Source organism: Polypterus senegalus, chromosome 7 (genome assembly GCF_016835505.1).
Source record: "Polypterus senegalus isolate Bchr_013 chromosome 7, ASM1683550v1, whole genome shotgun sequence".
Classification (NCBI taxonomy): Eukaryota; Metazoa; Chordata; class Cladistia; order Polypteriformes; family Polypteridae; genus Polypterus; species Polypterus senegalus.
This window is the reverse complement of record NC_053160.1, coordinates 13,254,085-13,279,957: the sequence shown is the minus strand read 5'-3', so window position 1 is coordinate 13,279,957 and position 25,873 is coordinate 13,254,085. Positions and strand designations below refer to the sequence as shown.

Sequence of the window (25,873 nt, the reverse complement as noted above, 5' to 3'; positions counted from 1 at the left end):
GCAGTGGTGCTGTAAGAATTATGTTTCTGGACTTCTCTAGCACCTTCAACACCATCCAACCTCTGCTCCTTAGGGACAAGCTGACTGAGATGGGAGTAGATTCATACCTGGTGGCATGGATCATGGACTATCTTACAGACAGACCTCAATATGTGCGTCTTGGGAACTGCAGGTCTGACATTGTGGTCAGCAACACAGGAGCGCCACAGGGGACTGTACTTTCTCTAGTCCTGTTCAGCCAACATACATCGGACTTCCAATACAAATTGGAGTCCTGCCACATGCAAAAGTTTGCTGATGACACTGCTGTTGTGGGCTGCATCAGGAGTGGGCAGGTGGAGGAGTATAGGAACCTAATCAAGAACTTTGTTAAATGGTGCAACTCAAACCACTTACACCTGAACACCAACAAAACCAAGGAGCTGGTGGTGGATTTTAGGAGGCCCAGGCCCCTCATGGACCCCGTGATCATCAGAGGTGACTGTGCAGAGGGTGCAGACCTATAAATACCTGGGAGTGCAGCTGGATGGTAAACTGGACTGGACTGCCAATACTGATGTTCTGTGTAAGAAAGGTCAGAGCCGACTATACTTCCTTAGAAGACTGGCGTCCTTCAACATCTGCAATAAGATGCTGCAGATGTTCTACCAGACGGTTGTGGAGAGCGCCCTCTTCTACGCGATGGTGTGCTGGGGAGGCAGCATAAAGAAGAGGGACGCCTCACGCCTGGACAAACTGTTGAGGAAGGCAGGCTCTATTGTAGACACGGAGCTGGACAGTTTGACATCCATGGCAGAGCGACGGGCGCTGAGCAGGCTCCTGTCAATCATGGAGAATCCACTGCATCCACTGGACAGGATCATCTCCAGACAGAGGAGCAGCTTCAGCGACAGACTGCTGTCACCGTCCTGCTCCAATGACAGACGGAGGAGACCCCACACTATACGACTCTTCAATTCCACCCGAGGGAATTTACATGCATTTTTATTACTCTTTAATTTAATATTGTTTCTTTGTATCAGTATACTGCTGCTGGATTATGTGAATTTCCCCTTGGGGTTAATAAAGTATCTATCTATCTATCTATCTATCTATCTATCTATCTATCTATCTATCTATCTATCTATCTATCTATCTATCTATCTATCCACTCGTTGTAGGACTCTCCTGTTTGAAGCCGAGCTGAAGATGATGAGGATGCTCTAAAACCACACACTTGTAAAAAGGAGGTCAGAATAGTGGGGCACAGACCTACCTGATTCAGCCTCCTGAAGAAGTCATTCATGGGCTTTCTTTACTTTTCTTCACCCACACACACAATACTGATAACACATTTTTCCCGTTGAAAACATTACAGCTTTGTTTCATGGATCTGCTTTATTCCCATCGAAGCTGCAGTACGCCAAATCCTGTAAGGGGTACAAAGCAAAACATAGCCTGGGTAGGACATCAGTCCATTGTTAACAATCTATCAAATATCATGACTATGGACTGCAGGGGGAAACCACAATCTCCTATGAAACCTGTGCAAATGGGGGGCATTATCCTTCTTCTTCACAGAATGAGTCCCACTAGAGAATCAAGATAGGGCCCAAAGTGCTAAGAGGCTTAAACGACCCACAGTCTGAGAATGTGCTCCTTAATTTAGCTTCCTTTTACAGTATTTAAATAAAAATGAACACCGTGCAATTCAGGGCTATTGAGTCCTATCCCAGCACCACTTGCAAATTAAGCCACAAACAATCCTGGACGTGGTCAAGAGTTTTTCACAAAGCCAACTCACACACCCACATTCCCACTCACACAAGAGCCACTCTGTACCCGTCAGATAACTTAACTCTCTTGTCACTGGTGATGTGTGAACACACAAGGAGCACCCAGAGAACAACATGGGATAGAAATGGCAAACCAGGAGCACGTGCAGGATTGGAACCGAGGATGTTTGGACAAGAGGACCTAAAACTCACCAGATAGAATTTTCAGACTGAGAAAAGTGGGCATGATACACTACCAACATAGTGATGACATAAAACTTGATTACTTTGATGGAGATGGTGGTTTCATCCAAAGTTTCAAATGGCCACTGGTGCTAAGAATGAAATTTGCATGTGTACGGTAGTTGCGTGAGCCACATAAGACCCATCTTTCTCCTACACAGATTGCTTTATGACATGAGCATTCATCCAAAGTAAAACACAATTGAAGGAGACCTTCATTGGAAAATCATTCACTTAGGATTATTCACGTATCATGTATATTTCATTGACTTCAAGAAGAGTTCAGGACTCTGCAAAATGATGAATCACTCAACTGAATATTCATTTACAGATACTGTACAACACGTTGTGGTTTGCACTGTGCACAAAATCAGTTTATCTTCAAGAGGGAGTAATATTGTCAGGGCATCTTTGGTATTCTTGTTTTAAAAAATCATCCACTGCATACAAGGAAAGAGGAGCTGAAATCCTCAATTTGTCTACTTTGTATTTTTTTAAATTTCTCTCCTGCTTATTTATTTTTTCTTCCATCATGTAATTATTTAAAAAGCAGTTTACTGTTAGTATTGGAATATGATTATACCTATACATATTTCATAAAATATGTGTGCTTTTGTGGCACTTCTATTAAAAATGGTTCTTTAACTGCTAAATGAAGCTGGGCTCCGTTTAACTCTGCAAAACGCAAGTTCAGTAAATTGAACAAAATCCATCCATCAATGTATTAAAAAATGCCATGTTTTATAAAGATAGATAGATAGATAGATAGATAGATAGATAGATAGATAGATAGATAGATAGATAGATAGATAGATAGATAGATAGACAGTGTGGAAGTCAGCCCGAACACAGACAGGAAGACATGTTGATGTCACCCAACACATATTTATTATACATTATTTACAGTCACAAGTGCACCACAAACCCCCAAAGTCTAGGCCAACTCAAATGTCTTACTCTTCAGGCCGCCTCCTTGCCTCTACTCCCGAGCTCCGTCTTCCTCACTCCTGATTCCAGCCATCACATGAAGGGAGGCGGCCCCTTTTATAAGCACCTGGATGTGCTCCAGGTGTGATCCGGCAATCTTCCACCGACAAGCCCCAGTGTGAAGGAAGTGCCGGCTGTATCCTCAGAAGCATTCCGGGTGTCTCTGCACTTCTTCCCCCCAGCACTTCCGGGTGTGGCGGAACTGCTGAGGTCCAGGGTCCCCAAGGCATTGACCAGGTGACCATGGGCCTCTACAGGGTCGCGCTTCAAAGCTCTGTACCCGTGGTCCCCATAGCAACCAGGGTGGTCGCCCCCACGTGGTCTGAGGTGGGCGTACGCCCTCTTCTGGTCCTTCAAGGCGTCCCAGTCGGGTTGCCCCCCCCAGGCATTTGCAACGATAGATAGATAGATAGATAGATAGATAGATAGATAGATAGATAGATAGATAGATAGATAGATAGATAGGAAAGGCTCTGTATGATAGATAGATAGAATAAGAAAAAGTGAGTAAGAATGATAATGAAAAAATAATGAAGAAAATAAACTAATAAATAAATCCATGCATTTAAAATAAGATAGATATAGTGCTACATTTGTAACACTAGCTACAAAAAAAAATCCCAAACATGAAGTTGAAATTAATTTAATTTTAATTGGCTTTTAGGTTCCATGTTCATTAAAATTGGCTTTATGCTATCTTTCTGGGACACTTTTTTGGTGGGATCACAGATGAACATGACATTTTAATAGATAAAGACATAGATGTGAAAGCCGGTATAAATTAGAAAGACACGAAAGGCAACTTATTGGGTAGATAGATCTGAAAAGTACTACATGAAACAGATACAAAAGGCATAATATGAAATAGATAGATGTGAAAGGCACTATAAAACAGATACACAAATACGGAAATGCTTCATATCACAGATAGATGTAAAATGTACTAGATAGATAGATAGATAGATAGATAGATAGATAGATAGATAGATAGATAGATAGATAGATAGAAAGGTACAATATAAAACATGGATTGATAATTAAGGAGACATATCAAGTTGATAAATGTGAACGACACTATATAAAATATAACTGTAGCGACATTTTGAGATAGATGAATATAAATGACATGCTACATATGAAAGGCACTGCTTAAGATAGCTAGATAATAATAATAATAATAATAATAATAATAATAATAATAATAATAATAATTAGTCATTTCATTAATATAGCGCCTTCCCCGTACTCAAAGCGCTTAGATTCTATGTAAGTCTTGCTCCTAAAGTCTTCAATTAGGAGATTAGCTTTTGCGCCTGCTTGTGATGTCACACAATCTGGTGACTCTCCTCTAAACCTTCACCTCAACCCACGCCAGCCCACCCCACCCCAGCCTAGCTCAGCTCCTCAGTGAACTTTAAGTGACGTGAGTGGCGCCCTGCGAACTCCACGTCCAGGTCTCACAGTTTAGTGTGTCTGTGCTGGAGAAGGAGACCAAAAGATGTGATTTAAAGATGGTCCAGAACTACTGTTGACGTGCACATTTCGGAAGAAAAAAATGGGAAAATTCAGGAGTTAGCAAGAGTTACTTCGGAAAGTGTGGCTCCAGTATATATCTGGGAATACTCTTCTTGGACTGTGTAAATACTTACAATAAAGCAAAATACAAACTTTCATGCTCACATGTCATCGCTTCTGCGTGTACCTGGACAGGTCCTCCTTAGTTTATTAGTCAAGACAACTCAACTTGCAGTTGGTCAGAAATTTTGTGTTCTAAGTACAATAACAAAAAAGAAATGTGTGAACAATGCATTTTTCTTAGCAATACGTGCCGAAATCCGAGTGGAAGAGCAGAGGTGAAGGTGACCGCTTGCTTCCCCAGGGCGGCTCACAATTAAAGACGAAGTGGCGTGCACTTCGCTCTCGTCTCGTCTCCGCCTGCCTGCCTGCCTGCCTGTCTGCCTGCCGCCTCTCCCACAGAACTGAGGACGAAGCAACTTCTCGCAGCTCCTTTCTCTCTCTCTCTCTTTGGGCTTAACGATCGCAGCTTGTATTCTGCCGCCAAACGTCAGCTTTCTGAGTTTTTATGGGGTGCATGGAGAGGTATCGCTTCTGACTTAGGGGACCCTCCACTCTCTGGAAATCTTTCAAACTGGGTATTCTTACTGCCCCGCCACCACAGATTCTTCTGATTACACGCCGCGGGGGAAATGGAGATGGCTGCCTCATCATTGACCCTGTCGCTCTCTCTTCTCATCTTTACGATCACAAGTAAGTAAACAGTTAATGCAAAAATAACAATGAACAGTGCGGTCTGACCTTTAGAGTGCCGTGTAACGGAGCATAATGTCATTGGCGCTATATAAAAGGAGGGACGGATTAATGATTGATTGACAGCGGTGCTGAGGCAGGTTTACTTTTAAAATTGAATTTTGAAGGGATGTTGTGCTCGGCGACTTCTGTAGATGTGTTTTGTTCCGGTGACAGCGGTGTCGGGTTTAAAATAACATAAGGCGACTGAAGAAGATGGCAGTATAAACTGTTTAATTTCACGAAGATACTTTTAGGGTCCCGCACAGCAGTTTTAAGTGCGTGAGAGCGCGCACGTGGAAATGCCCAAATACATGCTCCGTTTAATCAGATTTATATTGAAAATGCTGCAAAAGCAGCGCCTGCAGATAGCAATCATCGGATCAGGCTACAGCTTAGTTTTCTTGCATTTTTTGTTTTTCATTTTTATAAAAATAAATCAGGTCCATCAGTACTCATTGCTACATAATTACATATTTCTTGAAATATGAGGAGCAGATCTCGAACGCGGAATCAAGCGCAGGTTACTAATAATGTTGCAAGGGGAAAAAAAGTGTTTCGAGTAAAATCGGGAAACATCCATCTGTGAATTTATCAGAACTAGAGAGTGAAGTATAAAACCTGATTATCGCACAGATCGGATTATTCTGCAATATAGCGGCCACTGGGTCACGTGATGGGTCATTATCGTCCCCACCCCTTTCTACAAATGCTGCAGTGGGATTTCAGGTCGGGCAAAAGTCTGCATAAAATATTGTTGGCATAACACTTAATTACTTCAATGGAGATGCCGTTTCCATCTAAAGTTTCAGCTGGGTGTGCTGGAAGAAAAGAAAAGAAAAAGTAACGCGTGTGTACAAAAGCTGCGTGTCCGCTCGTGTGGGAGGAAAACCAAATCAGTGACATTTACGGGGCAGCGTAGATACGCTAATCGGTGGCTCATCCTGTTGTTATCTGATTATCTCATTGGATAAACTCTGCTCCCGGTCTTTTTTTATCGAATTACGTCTGCAAGAGTCGTCTGAAGTGATTTTAGCATCAGCATGGGATTTGCTTGCGCATCTTCTGCGTTGCACTCTTTTCTGATAACTCGTGTGAAATGGTGGGCTACTTTAAAGAAAATCAGCGTTGTGGAAAAAAAAGAGTCACTAGAGACGACTGAAAAATTTGTAAAGGATGGGAACAAAAATGTGAAAATGCCACCCTTTCGTGCTTTATTGTGTCTTGTCCTTTTTATATTCTTGGAGTCCCTTTTTATATTTTCGGACTTTAGCAACTGAGCATTTTTCGTACTGTAGGTGTGTAACTGTATGTGACAAATACAATTTGATGTGATTTTGATTTGATTTGAAACCTGTCAGTTTCATGGTGCAGAAGTAAAAAAAAAAAAAAAAGTGAAAATGGTTCATTCAGGGTGCAGCACATTTAAGAGCTAAAGGTAACAGATAAGTTCTAGGTACGCTCTTAAAAATAATAATGTCTCTCTCTAACGGCACGTGACTGGGTTATGTGGTTCCTTTATACCACCATAGATTGACAAAGAACCAGAAATGGTTCCACTATGGCATTGCTCTGAAGAGCCGCTCTGGCACCCTGAGTGTATGCAGCAAGAGGCTTTACAGAAACAAAACATGAAACTGTTGCTATTTCACAATATCTATTCATGATTATTTATGGTGTGGAGACTATTATGGATCTAGAGAAATAAAATGTTCTTTCCGGAAACTTCATGTGGGTGGGTCTTTTGGGAACTAAGAATGGCTCCCCTATGGCAACACTCTGAGGAACCACTCTGGCACCTTTATTACTTCATTTTATAGATCTACAGAACCAACTCAAAGTTTTGAAGTTACACCCCTCTGAATAGCACATTATATGAAGAGTTTGTAATGTTTGTTTAGTATCCATCCATCCATTATCCAACCCGCTATATCCTAACTACAGGACCACAGGGGTCCGCTGGAGCCAATCCCAGGCAACACAGAGCACAAGGCAGGAAGCAAACCCCAGGCAGGGTGCCAGCCCACTGCAGGTTTGTTTAGACTTTTTTTAATTAAGTGGACAAAAATCTAGGAAGTGTGCCAGTGCTAAATCAAAACTTATGGCTTCAAAGAAACCATTAGTGTGTGTGTGTGTGTATATGTTGTGAAGAAAACACAGACACACAGATTAAGGGTTGGGGATTCTGTCCCCGTATACTGTAAACCAAAGTAATAAGCACTTGAACAACAGTCAGTATTGAATGGTACAATCGACAGACAATGGGTGCATCACGGACGTATTTATGAGGTGGGAATGGAAGTAGGAATGCTGGGAAAGATGACGCAAAGGATCTTGGGATGGTGGTGACATCATCTGCAAGGGACTAGAGGTGAACAAGGAACACGGAAGCAGCTTGGACGTCTGGAGTAGATTTTTGAAACAAACTCAAGGTGCTGTGCTCTTTTGTTGTTCGACTTTCCTGAAATAAAGAAATAAAGAGAGCACCTTTAGTACACTGTCTCAGTCTCCTGTCTTGTGGTTTTGCGTTGCTCGTTGGATCCTTTAATTGCCCCCAGTTGCTTGTGTGTGACAATGTGTATATGTATATATATATATATATACTGTATATGTATATATATATATGTGTAATAAGGGGTTTGCCCCCTGCTCGCTTCGCTTGCCAACCCCACCGGCCTGCAGTACGTGCCAGCCACATTGCGTCTCTGCCTCTCATGTTGTTAAGGGGGAGAGGGGCTGAACGCACATCAAGGAGATGCAAGCGCTCCTCCAAAACCCCCTCTTAAATGGTGATACAATGTATAACAAATACAGTTTTTCTGTTTACCTCCTCTTTGCTCGATCAGCTGCTGGCTTGCTCTTGCTGCTGTGCCATGTGATCTGCATCTCGCATGGCGCTTCGAACATTTAAAAGCTTGTACAGCAGCTGTCCTACAGTTTGTCTTTTATTTCCAGCCCCGAGCGTGGTTAAATCTCTTGGCACAAAGTCTCGTCTTGCGGGACGTGAGTTCTTGATATTTTTTAGTTTACAATTTAAAAATGGAATAGGAATCTGAAAATCTAACATCACATTACAAGTTTGATACTTTCTGAAAAGAATGATACCATACATATATATATATATATATATATGTAAGTTTTAAAATAAGCCTGATTTTAAGCGTGACAAAAAATGTGATATAAAAATGTCACATATAATCGTTGCACTTTTATGCTTAGGATTTTATATAGAGAGAGTAGATTTGTTTTATGTTTTATTTCTTTTTTGTTTTACTTTACATTAACCCCCGTAATGTTAAAACCAAGCATTACTCGGATTTTGCATTCTACATAAACACAGTTAAACCCGAGTCAGATTCAGGGTGGCATGTAATGATCCAGTATCCTGCTGCCATCTAGTGGATGAAATAATATCGTGCTGCAAAAAATAAATCATGAATATTTCAATGCGTTCTGCACATTTATGGTAACTCTACAGTATGTTAAGTCATCAATATTCATGAGTGGGGTGGAGCCTTCAACCAAAAAAAACAAAAAACAATGGCAAATGAAAAACCATTTTTAAAGCAAACTGAAATGGACCCATTGCTCAAATCAAGCAATAGTGCTGACAATGTGAATTGGTCATCAGATGTTGACATGAATAGTCATAGATATGGAAGTAAAGGTCTGTTATACGATTTTCTTATTTGCAACAAGAGAGCCACAAAGGGAGAAAATGAGTCACATATCTTAAAATAGTTTTTTCTTCCTAAGTTTTCGACAACCTGCCAGGTATCTTCATCAGAGGAGAATGATTAGACATACAGGAATCAAAGGTAATATATAGCAAATGAGGGGGTGGTGTGGATCAATGAGGTGGGGCTGGGATGGTGTTGGTCAACACCAACACGTGGAGCAACAGGAAATTACAATCAGAGCCCTTAGGCTATGCATATATAGTCACACACGTGCGATTGGGAGACAGTTTACGGGTTTGAATAAGTGTGATCATCCGCTGGATCAGGGATGCACTGCCAGATAACACTTCTCTCTTTCCTCCATTGCAGACCATCAGAAGGAAGTCCTGCCTGACCTTCTTGATCTCACTTCCCATCCCGGCTCTCCTGAGCTCATTTCCTCTCCAGACCATATATAAATGTGTCCCCCTGCCCCGAGTCTTCTGTTGTTAAATTGAATTCACATATTATTTCTAGCTTGAATCACCACAGGTTTTTATGCAGTGCGAAGTGATTTGCTAAGTGTGTAGCAGTAGTGAGACATGTGATTGTGTGGAGGACCAGAGAGTCACACGCATGTTTGCAGGCTGGAGGAATAAATTAACCATGAGGCAGGGGACTGGAGGTGGGATCTTATCCATTTTTAACTTTAAAACCCTTTTGGTACCTATTCTGAGGTCTGAAAGTCAAAATGTTAGTACCGACCCAAAACTGATATAAGGCAGATCAGCCAAACAGTGTAATTATATATTGTTCATATATTGATGCTCAGGTTCTTTTCTCATCCTTTCTCCTCATGCTAGTATGTCACTTCAACCAACCTCGAACTAGTTGACTCCAGTGTATTCCAGATTCATTCCATGTTCTTAGAATGTGCTCTCCCTTTTCCCCTTGTATATAAAATAACTCTAGAAGGCGGGGCTTACTGTTAGTCAATCAGACCTTTTCATAAGTGGGTAGAAGAGTGTCTGCCCTGGTTAGAAAGTTAATTTTCCCCATATACAAAGAGCTGACAACAGTACTAGAAGAAGATGTTAGTCCATTGACTTAGCTGAACAATTTTACAGCTTTTTAATTATATTTTGCTTTAATGTCATTCCTATTTTTAGACCCTTTCACTGTGCGTTATTTTTTCTCAACAAATAACCTTTATCTTTTATAGCAAACACTATCCCAAGGCACTTCACAAGTACAGAGACAAGTACAACTTTTTCCGTACAGTATTTTATAACAGCTAAAGCTCAGGTGGGATAATTGACTTATTCAGGCTGACACAGTAGGCCGGAGGTGGAAATTGAGCTGACAAGCTTATAGTTTGGAATCCAGTTCCTTAGACATTTCACCACCACAAATAGCATAGAACATCAGTTACCCACTGACTTAAAGGTGGAGGGCTGGGATTCTTCCATGTGAGCAAGATTAAGTCTATGTGCTAATATTGAAATAAAGGAAATTATTACAGTTTGTCCTTAACCACTTTGAGCCCATCTGGAAGCCCACCAAACTCAGCTGTTAATGGGTTCAGAGTGATTGTGACACCAAGGCCATCTGATACACATTTAAAGATTTTTGTCCAGAATGATGTGTCATGGATGGCTGCGGCTCTTGCCTGGTCGGGGCCTCTGCCTTGGAAGGACCTGGGGGAGCAAGTGTGGACAGAGTGCTACCTGCTCCTGAACACTAGATGGCAGCCTTCCCCCGGGTGGCAACCGTGCCTCGGACTTCTGCAGTGCTTCATGGGAGATGGAGTTGGACACAGCCCTGTTGGGATCTGGGACCGCTGCAGCTGTTTCTGAGCCCATGTGGGTGGTCCTTCCACCACACCTAGAAGTGCTGCTGGAATTGGGGCAATGAGCACCTGAAGCACTTCCGGGTGCCTTATTTAAGGGGCCAGCAGTCAGTACTCAGTGAGCCAGAGTCGGGTGGAAGGTGGACAAAGCTTGCTGAGGAGAGGTGGAGGAGAAAAGAGAGAAGAAAAGGAATTATTTCTATAATTCTAATTCTAATTATTTCTTATGGCGTTTCCCATGTGGTGAAGAAGAATAAAACATTTTTGTTTTTATCAGTGTGCCTCAAGCATCTGTCTGTGTTGGGTTAACCTCTGGTATAGCGTCATCCATTGTCACAGATGTTAATTTGGTGCAGGCCCAAAACATGTGGCCCCAATAAGGCTGGAGCTCGATTGCAACATTTGCAAGTTGAATCTTGCCCTAGAAACGTTTTGGATAGTTTTAATTGAGATCAATGTGCTCAATAGAAGATTTTCAGTTGAATAATTGAGTGCTGTGTGCATATGGAGATAGAGTGTTCCATTTTCCAATCCAAGTGCCATTAAAAAATGCGGCTTTAATGTCGCCGACTAACACGTGGAACTGCATTCTGTTATCGCTGTTACTTTTGAATACGACTCATTGTTACAAAACTATTTAATAATCTAAAATGTAATAACTGACTCTTAGATGAAGTAAATAAAAATGTGAAATGCCTCATATTTCATAGCAGTTAACTTGGTCTCTGAATGCACCTGAGTGTCATGCTAGGCTGACATTGACTAACTTGTTATAATTTTAGTTATTGAACTGGTACCAGAGTATCGATTCTTGTGACATCCCGACTCTACACAGGCAGTGAGCTAGAAGGAATTTGAAAGCAAAACACCGGAGGTTTGAGGTTGTAGCGCTAAGAACCATATCACTCATAGAGAAAAAAAAAGACATGTTCATCATGACTACACACCAAATTACAAAACTTGAGTGGACTTTCACTTTCACCCCATTAACCTAGATCTTGCTGCGGAAGATTTCCACCTATTTGTAGCCCCCCCATGGAAGTCAGCCATGGGAGAAGGTTTGGGAGTCAACATGAGGTTCTTGAAGAAATGGAGAAGTGACAATGAGAGAAGCATTCATCCTGGGAGAAGATGGGGATAAATGCAATTGTTTCTCGATGGCTAATGATGAGGATTATGTCAAAAAAGTGAGGAGTGTATTTAAATACATTATGTTATCCAATGATTGTGGTCAGATACAATCAGATTAAGATGGTCATAATAAAATCAGTTGAAAAATATTCTGAACATCCCTTGTAGAAATATAAAGACTAATGGTGCTTGTGAACATTTGTAATTTTTATTGTATACTCAAGAAATTTAGAGGTGGATCAACTGGTGCATCCAGGGGCATCCTTCAAAACGTTTTTCCTTTAACATGAGTGTGATGGTCCTTCAACCTTGTGGATCATTGGTCAGCAGTTGCTGTTTTTTTTGCTCTCCATCCATTTTTCTAGTTAAAACCACCCCTCTCCTGAGTATCCTCTTCTATAGCCTTGAAAATGGACCTTAATGGGAACTTTTTCTGTGTGACTATGTCTTTGTGTATTTACCTTAGGGTTCTATCATACAAACTGTTGAACTTAAGTCTAGGACGTTATGTTCAAACTATATAATGCACTACTGAGACAACGTCTGGAGTATTGTGGGCAATTGTGGTCACCACAGTATATTAAAAACATAACAGCACTTGAAGCCATGCAGAGGAGAACAACCAAGTGCATCCCAGGACTTAAGGAGATGGCCTACTCTGACAGACTCAAGGAATTAAACCTGTTTCGTCTCGAGCAGAGGAGATTGCGTGGGGACCTAATCCAGGTGTTCAAATCCTCAAAGGCATTGATCAAGTAGATTCAGCAACATTCTTTCAGCTTAAGGGTGAATCACATACTGGAGGACATCAGTGAGAGTTAAGGATGAAGTGAATTTAGGACTGAGGCCAGGAAGCACTTCTTTATGCAAAGATTTATGGGACTCTGAAACAAACTACCGAGACACGGAGTTGAAGCAGAAACCTTGACAACCTTTAAGAAGAATCTGGATGAGATATTGGGACAGCTTAGCTATTAGCTAAACAGGATGACTTCAAGTTTATTTTTATCTAATTCCAAGGTGATGCTATCTCTCTCTCAATTGATCTATTTTCGAAATGATCAGTGAGGATTCACACAGATAGCAGATACGACATTCATGATGAGATGCAAAAAGAGTCTCCATGTTAACAGTGCATTTGCTCGACTTCTTCTTAGCTACAGGGCCTAGAGAAAGTATTCAGACCCCCTTCTCACTTTAAATATTCATTATGATGCAGTTTTTTGCAAAAGTTCATTTTTTTCCCTCCTCATGCTACATTCAATATCCCAGAATGACAAAGGGAAAACAGGCTTTTGGGAATTTTTGCAAATTTATTAAAACTTAAAAATTAAAATTTTCCATTGAGGCAAGTATTTGTGCTGTTTACTCAGTTCTTTATTATGGCAGCCTGGAGTCTTCTTGGGTCTGATGAGAAAAGTTGTTCACACCAGGATTTGGGGATTTTTCTGCCATTTTTCTCTGCAGATTGTCTCCAGCTCTGTCAGGTGTAATGAAGACCATTGATAAAGTGCTGTTTTTAGGTTTCTCCAGAGATGTTCTAATGGGTTCAAGTCTGGTCACTGACTGTGCCACTCAAGAGCATTCACAGAGACTTTCTTTAGCCTCTCCTGTGTTGTTTTTACTTTGTGTTTGGAGTTGTTCTTTTGAACGGTGAACCTTCGGCCCAGTATGTTGTCCAGAGTGGTCTGCGCAGGCGTTCATTAAGGATATTTCTATACTTTGCTATTAGCAGCTTTCCCTCAACCCTGTCTTGTCTCATAGTCCCTGCCACCCAACATCAACCTATAATGCGATGTTGCCAGCACCATGCCTTGCCATTGTAATGTATTGCATGAACAATGAGGGGTTGCTGTAGTCCAAATGTAACACTTAGAATGTAGGCCAAATAGTGCAGTCTTGGTTTCATCAGATCAGAGAATCGTGTTTCTTATGGTTTTATAAGTCCTTTAGGTGCCTTTTAGCAAACTCCAGGTGAGCTTTCATGTGTTTTGTGGCTACTCTGTCATAAAGTCCAGGTCAGTGGAGTGTTATAGTGATGGTTGTCCTTCTGTATGTTTCTCCCATCTCCACACAGGTTCTCTGAAGCTCAGCCACAGTGACCGTTGGGTTCTTGGTTACCCATTTTCTCCCTGATTGCTCAGTTTAGCTGGATGGCCAGTTCTAGGAAGAGTTATGATTGTTCCAAATTTCTTCCATTTAAAAATTACGGAAACCTCTATGCTCTTGAGAACATTCAATGATGCAGAATTTCTTTTGTAGCCTTTCCCCAGATCTGGTCCTCAACACAATCCTGTCCCTGAGCTCTGCAGGCAACTCCTTTGACCTCATGCCTTGTTTTTTGCTCTGATACACATTGTCCAATCTGGGATCTTCTATAGACAAGTTGTATGAACATTTACTAATCACTCCTATCAATTAAATTAACCAAAGGTGGGCTCCAAAGAAGGTATAGAAACATCTCAACAATGGTCACTAGATTGGGAGGCATTTAAAGTGTCATATTAAAATGTACTTTGGCCAAAGTGATATTTCAGTTTTTATTTTTAATAGATTTGCGAATATTATTAAAATCCTGTGTTTTGTTTTTTTTCCTTGGGATGTTGAGTGTTGCTTGATGAGGGGAAAAAGTTAATTTAAATAATTTTGACACAAGGCTGTAACTGAACAAAATGTGTAAAAAGTGAAAGAATCTGAATACTTTGACTTTCTGTAGGTTAGGAACACACTTTAAAAAGGCCTGTGTGTGTGTGTATGGAGCAGTCCGCTCTTCTCATGCTCAGCCACAGCCACTAGGTGGTGCATGCATGCACTTTCACATTTTTTCGGCACTTGCATGTACCTCACTATGAAAGGCCTGAGTGCAGGAAACACCGCTGAACAAACAATGACGTTGTGCTAATGACACAAATGAGGAGCTGTATTTCTGGGCTGTATTGTGATTGGTGCTAGTGGGAAACGACTGGAAAACGTTTCCCACGGAATAAAAGGCATTTGTGTCTGTGTCAGTCGTGTCGGGTGTTTGGGTGGCTGGTGTGCCTCCTGATAGTCCACAATTGTTTACTGTGAAGATTTTATATACTATTATTAAATTGCAGTAAGTACCCTATATAAGAATGGGTTCTGTTCCATGAGTGTGTTCGCAAGTCCGATAAGTCCAGCAAAGTTAGCCTAGGCACCCAACAAACACAATGCAACCCCCAACCCTCAACTTCTATAGAAAACATGTACTTGTACAGGTATTTGTAAATAAGATAATGATTTTGAAAATTAATATTTAAGCGTTTCAGGAAATTCCCAAGCAGTGTATCTGCACTCGCTGCTTCGCCACTTACTTTTACGTTGTGAATGTTGGCTCGAGCCTTGAACCGATGAAACCAGCCATGGCTGGCATTAAAAGATGAGCACTCCGATTCTTTGCTGTGTTTCTTCTTTAAGTCTTCATAAAGGCTTTTAGCCTTCTCTTGAATCAGCATTAAGCTGATTCTGATCCTGCATCCACACACTGAGAAGTTTCTCCTATTTCTTCATCACTTTTCTACGGAAGCCGAGAGAGGACATGCAATATCATTATTTTTTTAAATTGTCCCCTCGAGATAACAGACTAATTTTATTGAGATCTCGAGAAAATGAAAATTTGTTTTCTTGAGATAACAAACTAATTTTATTGCGATCTTGAGAAAATTAACCTTTGCTCCTGGCATCAGGCTCGCTTAGATTGCGACGCCTATACAGCTGAAGCCTTACTCTTACACTAAAGTTATTATTTTCTAAATAAGGTATAAACATATTTCAGCCTGCGTCAGCCCTTGATTGAACAAAAATGTGACGTACTGATCAATACAGTTCTGCTCTTCTGCCATTTCAAACAGGACGTGGCTTCAATAAGCTAAACAGTAAACGTTAAATAAAATTATTTCATAATTTTGAGAAAACAAGACGTTTTGTTTTTATTGAGATCGCAATAAAATTATTCCGTTATCTCCAGAAAACAAGGTTCATTTTCTCGAGACCTCGATAAAATTAGTCCGTTATCTCGAGGAAACAATTAAAAAAAATAACGATATTGCATGTCCTCTCTCGGCTTCCGTACTTTTCCATACTTTTTCGATATTATTGTCGACATGATCGGCACAGAAGACTTCATGTTCCATGATCTTGTCCTTGTTCGTTAGAATCATGCTGTTGGTTGAACAGTTCATGTTATATGTACAAGCAACATTGACCATCTTTTCGCTTCGCTGTACTCTCTCAATTATTTTCACTTTTGATTCCATCGTTATCGTCTGGTGCATCTTAGCAGTACCAGCTACATCACGGCTGCCTTTACTCTTAATTCCAGACATCTTGGGCGTGAAATAAAGCACGATAATTCAACGTAAACAGTGATACAGTAAAAAACAGAACCACTTGTAGAGGATGCACGTACGTGATGGAGTATATTAACAGTAATGGCATGGGTTTTGCGTTCTTCCTAGTGCCAGACATGTGAACTAACTTGTGCGCTACCGCAAAATTCAAAGTTATGCAACAATTTTTAATTTTTCACTTATTTCAATAATTTTTAATTTATTGAACATGCATATTCGCATATTTGAAAGTTTGTAACTTAAAGGTTTGTATGTAGGAGACTCACTGAATTTATTGAAAGAGAATGCAAAATTTGCACTTGCCTGAAATTCAGTAGTCTGTGTGTCACATTTTCTCATCACATTTTCGTCTCAGTTTATGACTATCGAGGTCCCTGGTAATAGAGGATTCCCATTACTGAAGACACAAGGGCATCACACCCTCTCATATACAAGGCTAATCACAAATTAGCATTAAGCTGTCATTATACTACAGACATTTTCCAGCAATTTTCAGTTGAAGTCTTCATTATATAATCTTAGTGAGTCATGGTGGGTCATGTCAAGTGTTTTGAGCTACGTAAGTAGAAGAGGAGCTTGTTGCCTGACGTTTCATGTTTGTCATACCACAATAGAATAGAACAAGGGAGAACCTTAGCATGATGAATGGTGACCAGTTATCCTTCACTGTATGTTTGGTTATGATAGCGTCCTAGGATTGCCCTCCTTTTCCCCTTTATATTCTTTATAATGAAGGACTTAAAAGAAGACCTCATATCAAATCCATAGCCTTTGCATGTTTATTCTTACAAGCTTGGTCACTGAAGTTAAATACATCTCCCTTTCTTTTACTTCTATAACCTCATGCAGTTACAGTAAATAGAGTACCTGAACAGGCTGGAGAAAAAGTTACAAATGTATTCATGTGTTATTTGGTATACTCCAAATATAAGCAAGCAAAGTATACATTTTGGCAAATTAATAGTAATAGGATCTGATTCACATTAAGTATCCAATATGCATTGATTACCAGGTGGCTCTCTGTCTTATTCTCTGGTCTGGCATGGCGTGCTGTCTGTATACGGTAACAGAAATGACATCCCCTAAGGATGGAAAATGGTAAAAAAAGAGTGGCTTCTCGAGAAATCTCTTGAATAGGTGGGTGTTTATTCGCTTTGCGTGTAATTACTTCTTGTAAAGCACTTTGAGCTACACTGTTTATTAAGTACACCTGCTCAACTGCTTGTCAACGCAAATATCTGATCAGCCAATCACATGGCAGCAACTCAATGAATTTAAGCCTGACAGCTCAGTCATGATTCAGTACCCCATTGCAGCCCATGCTTTCCTCAGAAGGTTGACTGGCATGTCATAAGTTTTATCTACCCTTTTCATTCCAGGCTCTGCCAGTCTGTTAATGGTCCATCATTTCTGTCCATCTGTATTCCCCCAGGCTAGCTGACCACTCAGTTTCTGATTTTTTTTCTATATTATTTTTAACCAGTAGGTAGTGTAACAATTATTTTTTTAAAAGTATTAAAGTATTTTAAAGTTTTTTAAGTATTTTAAAGTATTAGTAGTACTCTTCTAAGTACAGCGGGACCTCAAACTTCAAATTTAATTCATTTTGGGAGGCTGTTTGAAGTCGGAATTGTTCAAAGTACGAATCAGTTTTCCCCATTAGAAATAATGAAAAATGAATTAATCTGTTCCCAGACCCTAAACAATACCTATTTCAATAAACCTGAAAAGCAAATACACATAATTTAAGGTAAAAATAACACAAGTAAATACAGGGTGAGGCAGAAAGGACGAACGTCTTTGAAATGGCTAGAACTCACCACTAGGTGGAGTCACAGATGTGCGGTAGGTGGCATTCGGTTTGCGAAGTCTTAGCATTTTTTTATTTTCTTTTTAGTTGAAGCCATGGAGCCGTGAACGATAGAACACTGCGTTTTTGCGTATGACTGTTTTGTCAAGAAGTACCAATCTATTACCGCAGTTCAGTGTGAGTTTCATTGCCATTTCAATATCCACAGAAATAAAGCTGTTCCCGCTCATAACAGTATTTTACGTTGGGTTAAAGCACATCGTACACGAGGCACACTAATGAACAAAAGACCGCCGGGGGCTACACGAATGGCGCGCACCCCTGAAAATGTGGAAAGTGTACGACTAGCCCTGCTGCACAGTCCAAGTCGATCTGCTCGGAAGCATTCTTCTGAACTTGGCCTCGGTAACCGTTCGGTAAGGCGCATTTTGCATTTAGACCTGCATTTCTATCCCTACAAATTGTCAAATGCTATTTCAATATGAACTCAAATCTTTCAGTAAATTTCTTTGTAAGAAAAATATTAACAATTTTGTGATTTTGTAAAAAACGTTCATCCTTTCTGCCTCACCCTGTACTCTAAGTAATAAATTCATACATTAAAACAATAAAATATCTAAATACTGTACTGTATATTAAAATGTAAATTGCATTTACTATACTTTGGTATCTTAAACATGGCCTCCAGGTCAACCACATGTTCCATTTTCACCTCAGTTGTCAATACTACGAACTTCCTGTTAGGTTTCCATGGATGCCATGGTTAATAGATAGGAGATATATATATATATAACTAAAAAACACCAAAAATTAAGTAAAAAAAGGGCTGAAAACACACAAACGTAACGCAAGAGAAGCTTTCACAGCGAGAACGAGAGGCGACTTGGACTCACAACAGAGTCTTGCTGTGTAAACGCCATTTGTTGCTGCATTTTTTCCCCATGCATGCAATTCGAATGTAGACATATCGTTCAAACTCTGGATCAAATTTTTCTCAAATTTAGCATTCGAACTCTGGAACATTCGAAGTTGGAATTGTTCAAAGTACGAGGCACTACTGTACATATTTTTATTATAATATTATTACACGATCCTCATGTCACTGACCACATTACAACTGTCTCTTGTTCATGCAGATTCACTCTGTATAACATCCACAAGATCAGTCTGTATCTGATGGAGAATGCAGAAAAACATCTGTTTCTGGTATCGGTCTTGTCTGAACTATTTCAGCTCATGACTGGCAGGGACACCTGCATGAGCTACTAAGCCACGGCACAAGGATCAAAATGCAGTGGCAGGTTTTGTGTTACTATACTGGTTTCCTGTTGCATCATGCAAGTCCTTGATGCTCCTCGACAGAGTAGTCAGTGGATCAGGGCCTTTGTATATGGAGGCGCTCATAAGGTCCTATACTCTCCCACTCCGGCCTGCTAATGAACAGTGTCTGGCGCTACCACCTCTAAGTGGAATCATATCTCAAACCAGACTCTCTTCATCTGAGCTGTTGGCTCCTTCAGTGCGTTTAAGCGCTGTTTGAAGACTCTGGTGTTTTGGGAATATCTCCATGATTGATGAGGGATTTCTTGTGAGGTTCTTAGTGGATAAGATAAGAGTAACTAGCCTTGTGTCATTCACTTTGGTTAAGAGCTTTTTAATGGTGATGATCAGTTTTGTAACCTTGTCCTGTAACACTCATTTCAAAATAGACTCCACATTAATGTTTACTTAATTATGTTGACCGATTTTGTAAGCTGTTTTGGATAAACGTGTCTGCTAAGTGAATAAATGTAAATGTAAAAGATGAGCCAAGACTAGTGTTGGGTGGGTAACAAAAGTCTGACTTCAGCATCAGACCTCAGTACTGGTACCAAAACAGTACTGAAACAAATAACGGATGACTCTCCCATCTCCCCAACCTCACACCTACTTTGTATCCAGACTGCATAGAGGAACACCTCCCATGTACGTTGCACTCTGCAAAGTATTAGGATAAGTAGTTCTTCCTCCTTGTAGTCTGAAATATGTTTATATTAATTAGTTCAGAAAGAAAGGGGTGGTGGTCCCCTTTAGTGATTTGAGCTAAATGTAATAGGTATTTTAAAGTGAAGAGCTTGTTCAGCAAAAAATGGGAAGAGTGCAAGATGTTTGAAAACTACCACATACGTATTTTTTGTTCCTCCAGTCCATAAACATGCATACCTCCCTGCTCCGCCACACAATCGTGAGCCCCCCAACTCCACCGCCTTGTACATTGCACAAAACAAAGCATTAAGAGGAGCCTCCAGAATGTTTACAAAACTGTTCTGCAGTACGTTTATATTAATTTATATGCTTGAAGGGGGGTAGTAGGTGTCCCCATTAGTTATATGAGTTAGGTAGAAGGGAGTCGGACTTAAAAAGTACCGCTTTTTTTTGTTCCCCCCGCCACAAGCATATGCACTTCTGAAGTACGCCACACTCCACAAACTATTAAAAGAAGCCTCCCCCTTGGAGTCTTCAGTGTGTTTATATAGGTTTGTTACATTCTTCAGTGTCCAACTCCAGTTGCGGCCAGAATATTAGTAAAATCTGTAAATGCACAAAAGAAAAATCCATCCATCCATCCATTATCCAACTCACTATATCCTAACTACAGGGTCACCGGGGTCGGCTGGAGCCAATCCCAGCAAACACGGAGCGCAAGGCAGGAAACAAACCCCGGGCAGGGCACCAGCCCACCGCAGAAAAGAAAAATTATTTTTTATTATTTATTGACGTCAAAATCATGAAATTCTATAAATATGTAAAAGAAAAATTAATTATTATTTAATGGAGTAAAAATCATGAAATGAGAATAAAATGTTTACTCTCTTACCTATTGGAGTATTCTCGTTAAACTGAGGTTCACTATGCTCAATACATGACTTTCTTGATATTTTAGTTAATAATTTAAAAACGGAATAACAATCTCTGCGGTGGGCTGGCGCCCTGCCTGGGGTTTGTTTCCTGCCTTGTGCCCTGTGTTGGCTGGGATTGGCTCCAGCAGATCCCCATCACTCTGCAGTTAGGATATAGCGGGTTGGATAATGGATGGATGGATGGATGGAATAACAATCTACCAACATATTATTAAAGTTCGATAAATTCTGAAAGGAATGATACTAAACATATATATGTAGTTTTAAAATAAGCCTGATTTAAAGCGTGACAAAAAAAGTCACATAAAATCGTAGCACAAAATCATTGCACTTTTACACTTAGCATTTAATATATATTGTGGTGCCCGGCCGGGACGCCCAGGGGGATGAGAGGGGGGCTTGTGCCTCCTCCAGACCAAGAGGGGGCGTCCGTCCTGGTTATGCTGGAGGCCTCGGGTAGAGGGCTTGGAAGCCCAGCCCTGTAGGGACCCGTGGTCACCGGCAGGCGGCGCCCCAGTGCCTGATTATCCCGGGAACCCGGCACTTCCGCCACACCAGGAAGTGCCGGGGGGAAGACGACAGGGGACACCCGGACGGCTTCTGGGTGCGCAGCCGGCACTTCCGCCACACAAGGGCGTGTCTGCGGAGGAGTGCCGGGGAGCAGCTGGAGCCCATCCGGGTTCCCATAAAAGGGGCCGCCTCTCTCCAGTCAGCAGTGAATGTCGGGTGGAAGAGGACAGAGCTGGAGAGAGGACGGGAGGCGGACAAAGAGAGAGAGGCACTGGAAGAGTGAGGCCTGGACATTGGGGAATCGGTGCAAGAGGCACTGGGGTTTGTGGTGCACGTGATCTTTGTAAATAGACTGTAAATAAACAGTGTGTGGGTGAAATTATGTTGTCCGTCTGTGTGTGTCCGGGCCAAAGTTCACAATATATAGAGTAGATTAAGTACACCTGGCTAATCTTGGATTTGACCCCCTTTTGACATTCCTCAGGGATTTTGGTCCATGATAGCATCACGCAGTGACTGCATGTCCATGATGCGAATCTCCTGTTCAACCACATCCCAATGGTGCTCTACTGGATTGAGATTTGAGTACAGTAAACTCATTGTCATTTTCAAGAAACCAGTTTGAGATGATCTGAGCTTTATGGCATGGCGTATTATCCTGCTGGAAGTGGCCATCAGAAGATGAGGACACTACAGTCATAAAAGGGATGGACATGGTCAGCAACAACAGTCAGGTAGGCTGTGGCATTTAAACGATGTTCAGTTTGTACTAAGGTGCCCAAGGTGTGCCAAGAAAGCATCCCCCACACAATTAAAGTACCACCACCACATGCCTGAACCATTGATACAAGACAGGGTAGATCCATGTTTTCATGTTATTGATGCCAAATTTTGACCCTACCACCCGAATGTAGCAGCAGAAATCGAGGCTTGTCAGACCAGGCAGCATTTTTCCAATCTTCTATTATCCAACTATGGTAGCCCGTGTGGACTGTAGTCTCAGTTACCTGTTCTTAGCTGACAGGAGTGTCATACGGTGTGGTCTCCTGCTGTTGTAGCCCACCTGCTTCAAGGTTTGACATGTTAAATGTTCAGAGATGCTCTTCTGCACATCTCTGTTGTAACGAGTGCTTATTTGAGTTACCGTTGCCTTTCTATCAGCTTGAACCAGTCTGGCCATTCACTTCTGACGTCTGATATCAATAAGGCCTTTTCACCCGGAGAACTGCCACCCACTGGATATTTTCTCTTTTTTTGGACCATTTTCTGTAAACCTTAAAGATGGTTGAGCGTGAAAATTCCAGTAGATCATCAGCTTCTGAAATACTCAAACCAGCTTATCTGGCACCAAGAGTCATGCCACGTTCAGTCACTTCATCACCTTTCTTCTCCATTCTGATGCTCGGTTTGAACTTCAGCAGGTTGTCTTGTCAATGTCTACAGGCTTAAATTCATTGAGTTGCTGCCATGTGATTGGCTGATCAGTTATTTGCGTTAACAAGCAGTTGAACAGGTGTACTTAATAAACAGTGTAGCTCAAAGTGCTTTACAAGACGTAATTACACGCAAAGCAAAAACATTAAAATTAGTTAAGAAACATAATGCATGAATCTCTCTATTATATAAAATAATCCTGGGATGAGACAAGACAAGTTCCTCCCCCACACTATGCGACTCTTAAATTCCACCCGGAGGAGTAAATGCTAACATTACTCAAAGTTATTGTCTGCTTTTTTATTTTTATTTTTTTCATTTTTATTACTATTTAATGTAATATTGTTTCTTTGTATCAGTTGTGGTCCCTGGCCGGGACGCCCAGGAGGACCAGAGGAGGGCTTGTGCCTCCTCCAGACCGAAAGAGGGCGATCGCCCTGGTTCTATTGGGGGCCACCGCCAGGCAGCGCCCTGGTGCCTGAGGATCCCTGGAGCCCAGCACTTCCGCCACACCAGGAAGTGCTGGGGGGAAGACTTTGTGTGGCGCCCGGAGAGCTGCCGGGAGGACAGCCGGCACTTCCGCCACGCTGGGGCGTGGCCAAGGAGGGAATGCCGGGAACACCTGGTGCTCATCCGGGAGCATTATATAAGGGGCCGCCTCCCTCCAATCATGAGCGGAAGTCGGGTGGAAGAGGACGGAGCGAGAGGAAGGACTGGAGGCGGCCAGGAGAAAGGCAGTAGGACTGTGAGGCCTGGACTGGGGGAATCAGTGCAGGAGGCACTGGGGTTTGTGAGCGCACTGGACTTTAAAATTTGTGTATATAGTGTAAATAAACAGTGTGTGGTGGAACCATGTTGTCCGTCTGTCTGTGTCCGGGCCAGCTTTCACACAGTATACTGCTGCTGGATTATGTGAATTTCCCCTTGGGATTAATAAAGTATCTATCTATCTATCTATCTATCTATCTATCTATCTATCTATCTATCTATCTATCTAATCCTGCGATGAGACAAAACGTTTTGAAGAGACATTTTGGAAGCCAGTCCTGCGAGATGGAGACATTTATCATGAGATTTTTTCAAGTCACACCCTACTTACAACCATTTTAAACAAAACCACGGTCATCTCACCTCTCAGTCATGAGAATGCTTTTGTCAGACACACTTCCTACGTCCTCAGCTCTTAGTCGTGTGAATGTGAAATGAGTACACGGAAATATCCTAGCAGCGAGAAACGATGAAGTCAAATGAATTAACGCAAAAATTGTCGATCGGTTACACGGCAAATTGGTTAAATGCGTATCAATAATGCGTATCAATAGACTATGCTGAAACAGTTGGTGGTGATGGTCCGGAAGCTGAAAACATCAACTTACAATATCACGGAGAATAACTACAACCGTCTTCCACCACACAAATGACTGTTGAAAGAAGGATGTATCATAATGTTATTGCGTAATTTATGTCTGAGTGATGAGCTATGCAATGGGACAAGATTAGTTATATTAAAAATTGGTCGAACAATTCTAACATGTAAAATGTTAACAGGCGACAACAAAGGAAATGTAGTACATATTCCGCGAATAGCATTAGACACCAAAGGAGATCTTGATATGCCATTCATATTAAAATGTTAATAGTTTCCCATTAGAAAAAGTTTTTCTATGACAATTAATAAATCAGAGTCAGACATTCCAAAAAGTAATTTTATTTGTTAGAGAGAAAGAAACAATATTCACTCATGGGCAGTTGTGCGTTACGCTGTCACGATGTAAGTCCAAACATAGAATCAAAATTCAATACGATCTTAAAGAAAAGTTAATTCTAAATATTGTTTTTACTGAAGTTTTAAAGTAAAAGTGAAAATAATGCATATGTAACAATTCCCATGAAAGTAGCAATCTCTTAAAATTGTATATCCGGTAAACCAAACCCGAGGGTTGGCAAGCAAAGCAAGCATGGGTCAGAGCCTCCAGTAATATACACAAAATAATGTACATTTACATAAGACAGATATATGATTAGAAAAAAACAGAACTCTTAAATATAGAATTATTATTATTTTTTTAAGTCTCTAAATGATAATGATAATTTAAGTAGGCCAGGATGGGCAGAAAAAAATAGCAAAATTCTAGTTAAGATGGAGGAAAAAAAATAAAATCTGCAGGGGTTCCAGGCCAAAAGACCAGCTAGCTCCTCTGCCTAACATTGTTCTAGGTCATTCTTTGTTGTTTTTTTTTTTTTAAAGGTTTCGTTTTAAAGGATTAGATGCAGTGGGTCTCAAGGCAGGTTGGGGAATCCACTTTCATTCAAACAATCAAACATCACAGGCGGCTGCACAGGACTTTAATAAGGTGGTGGTGGTGCAGAATGTCACCACAGAGGGACTGGAGAGGAAAACTGAGAAAAGTAAAACATTCATTGAAGATTATGTTAAATAGATTAGATTTGATAAACTTTATTAATCCATCATCTAACCCTCTATATCCTAACTACAGGGTCACGGGGGTCTGCTGGAGCCAATCCCAGCCAACACAGGGCGCAAGGCAGGAAACAAACCCCGGGCAGGGCGCCAGCCCACCGCAGGGCACACACACACGGGACAATTCAGGATCGCTAGTGCACCTAACCTGCATTTCTTTGGACTATTCGAGGAAACCAGAGGAAACCCACGCAGAGATGGGGAAAACATGCAAACTCCACGCAGGGAGGACCTGGGAAGCGAACCCGGGTCACCTAACTGCAAGGCAGCAGCGCTACCACTGTGCCACCATGCCGCCCTAAACTTTATTAATCCCAAAGTAAAATTCATATGCATACAGCAGCAGAAACATAAAAACACAAGCATACAGACCCAGAGGACAGATCATACAGCCAATGAATCAATAAATCAATCAATCAATCAACATTTATTTATAT

General features: G+C 41.1%; 1 protein-coding gene across 1 annotated transcript in view; it reads left to right on the top strand.

The window, feature by feature from the left end:
- Positions 1-4,747: 4,747 nt before the first annotated feature.
- chrnb5a (cholinergic receptor, nicotinic, beta 5a) overlaps positions 4,748-25,873 on the top strand; it is a 181,146-nt gene continuing 160,020 nt past the window's right edge. The window contains exon 1 of the mRNA XM_039758232.1: positions 4,748-5,252. Within this exon, the coding sequence (XP_039614166.1) occupies positions 5,192-5,252 (61 nt within the window). The 5' untranslated portion in view covers positions 4,748-5,191. The remainder of the gene's footprint in view (positions 5,253-25,873) is intronic.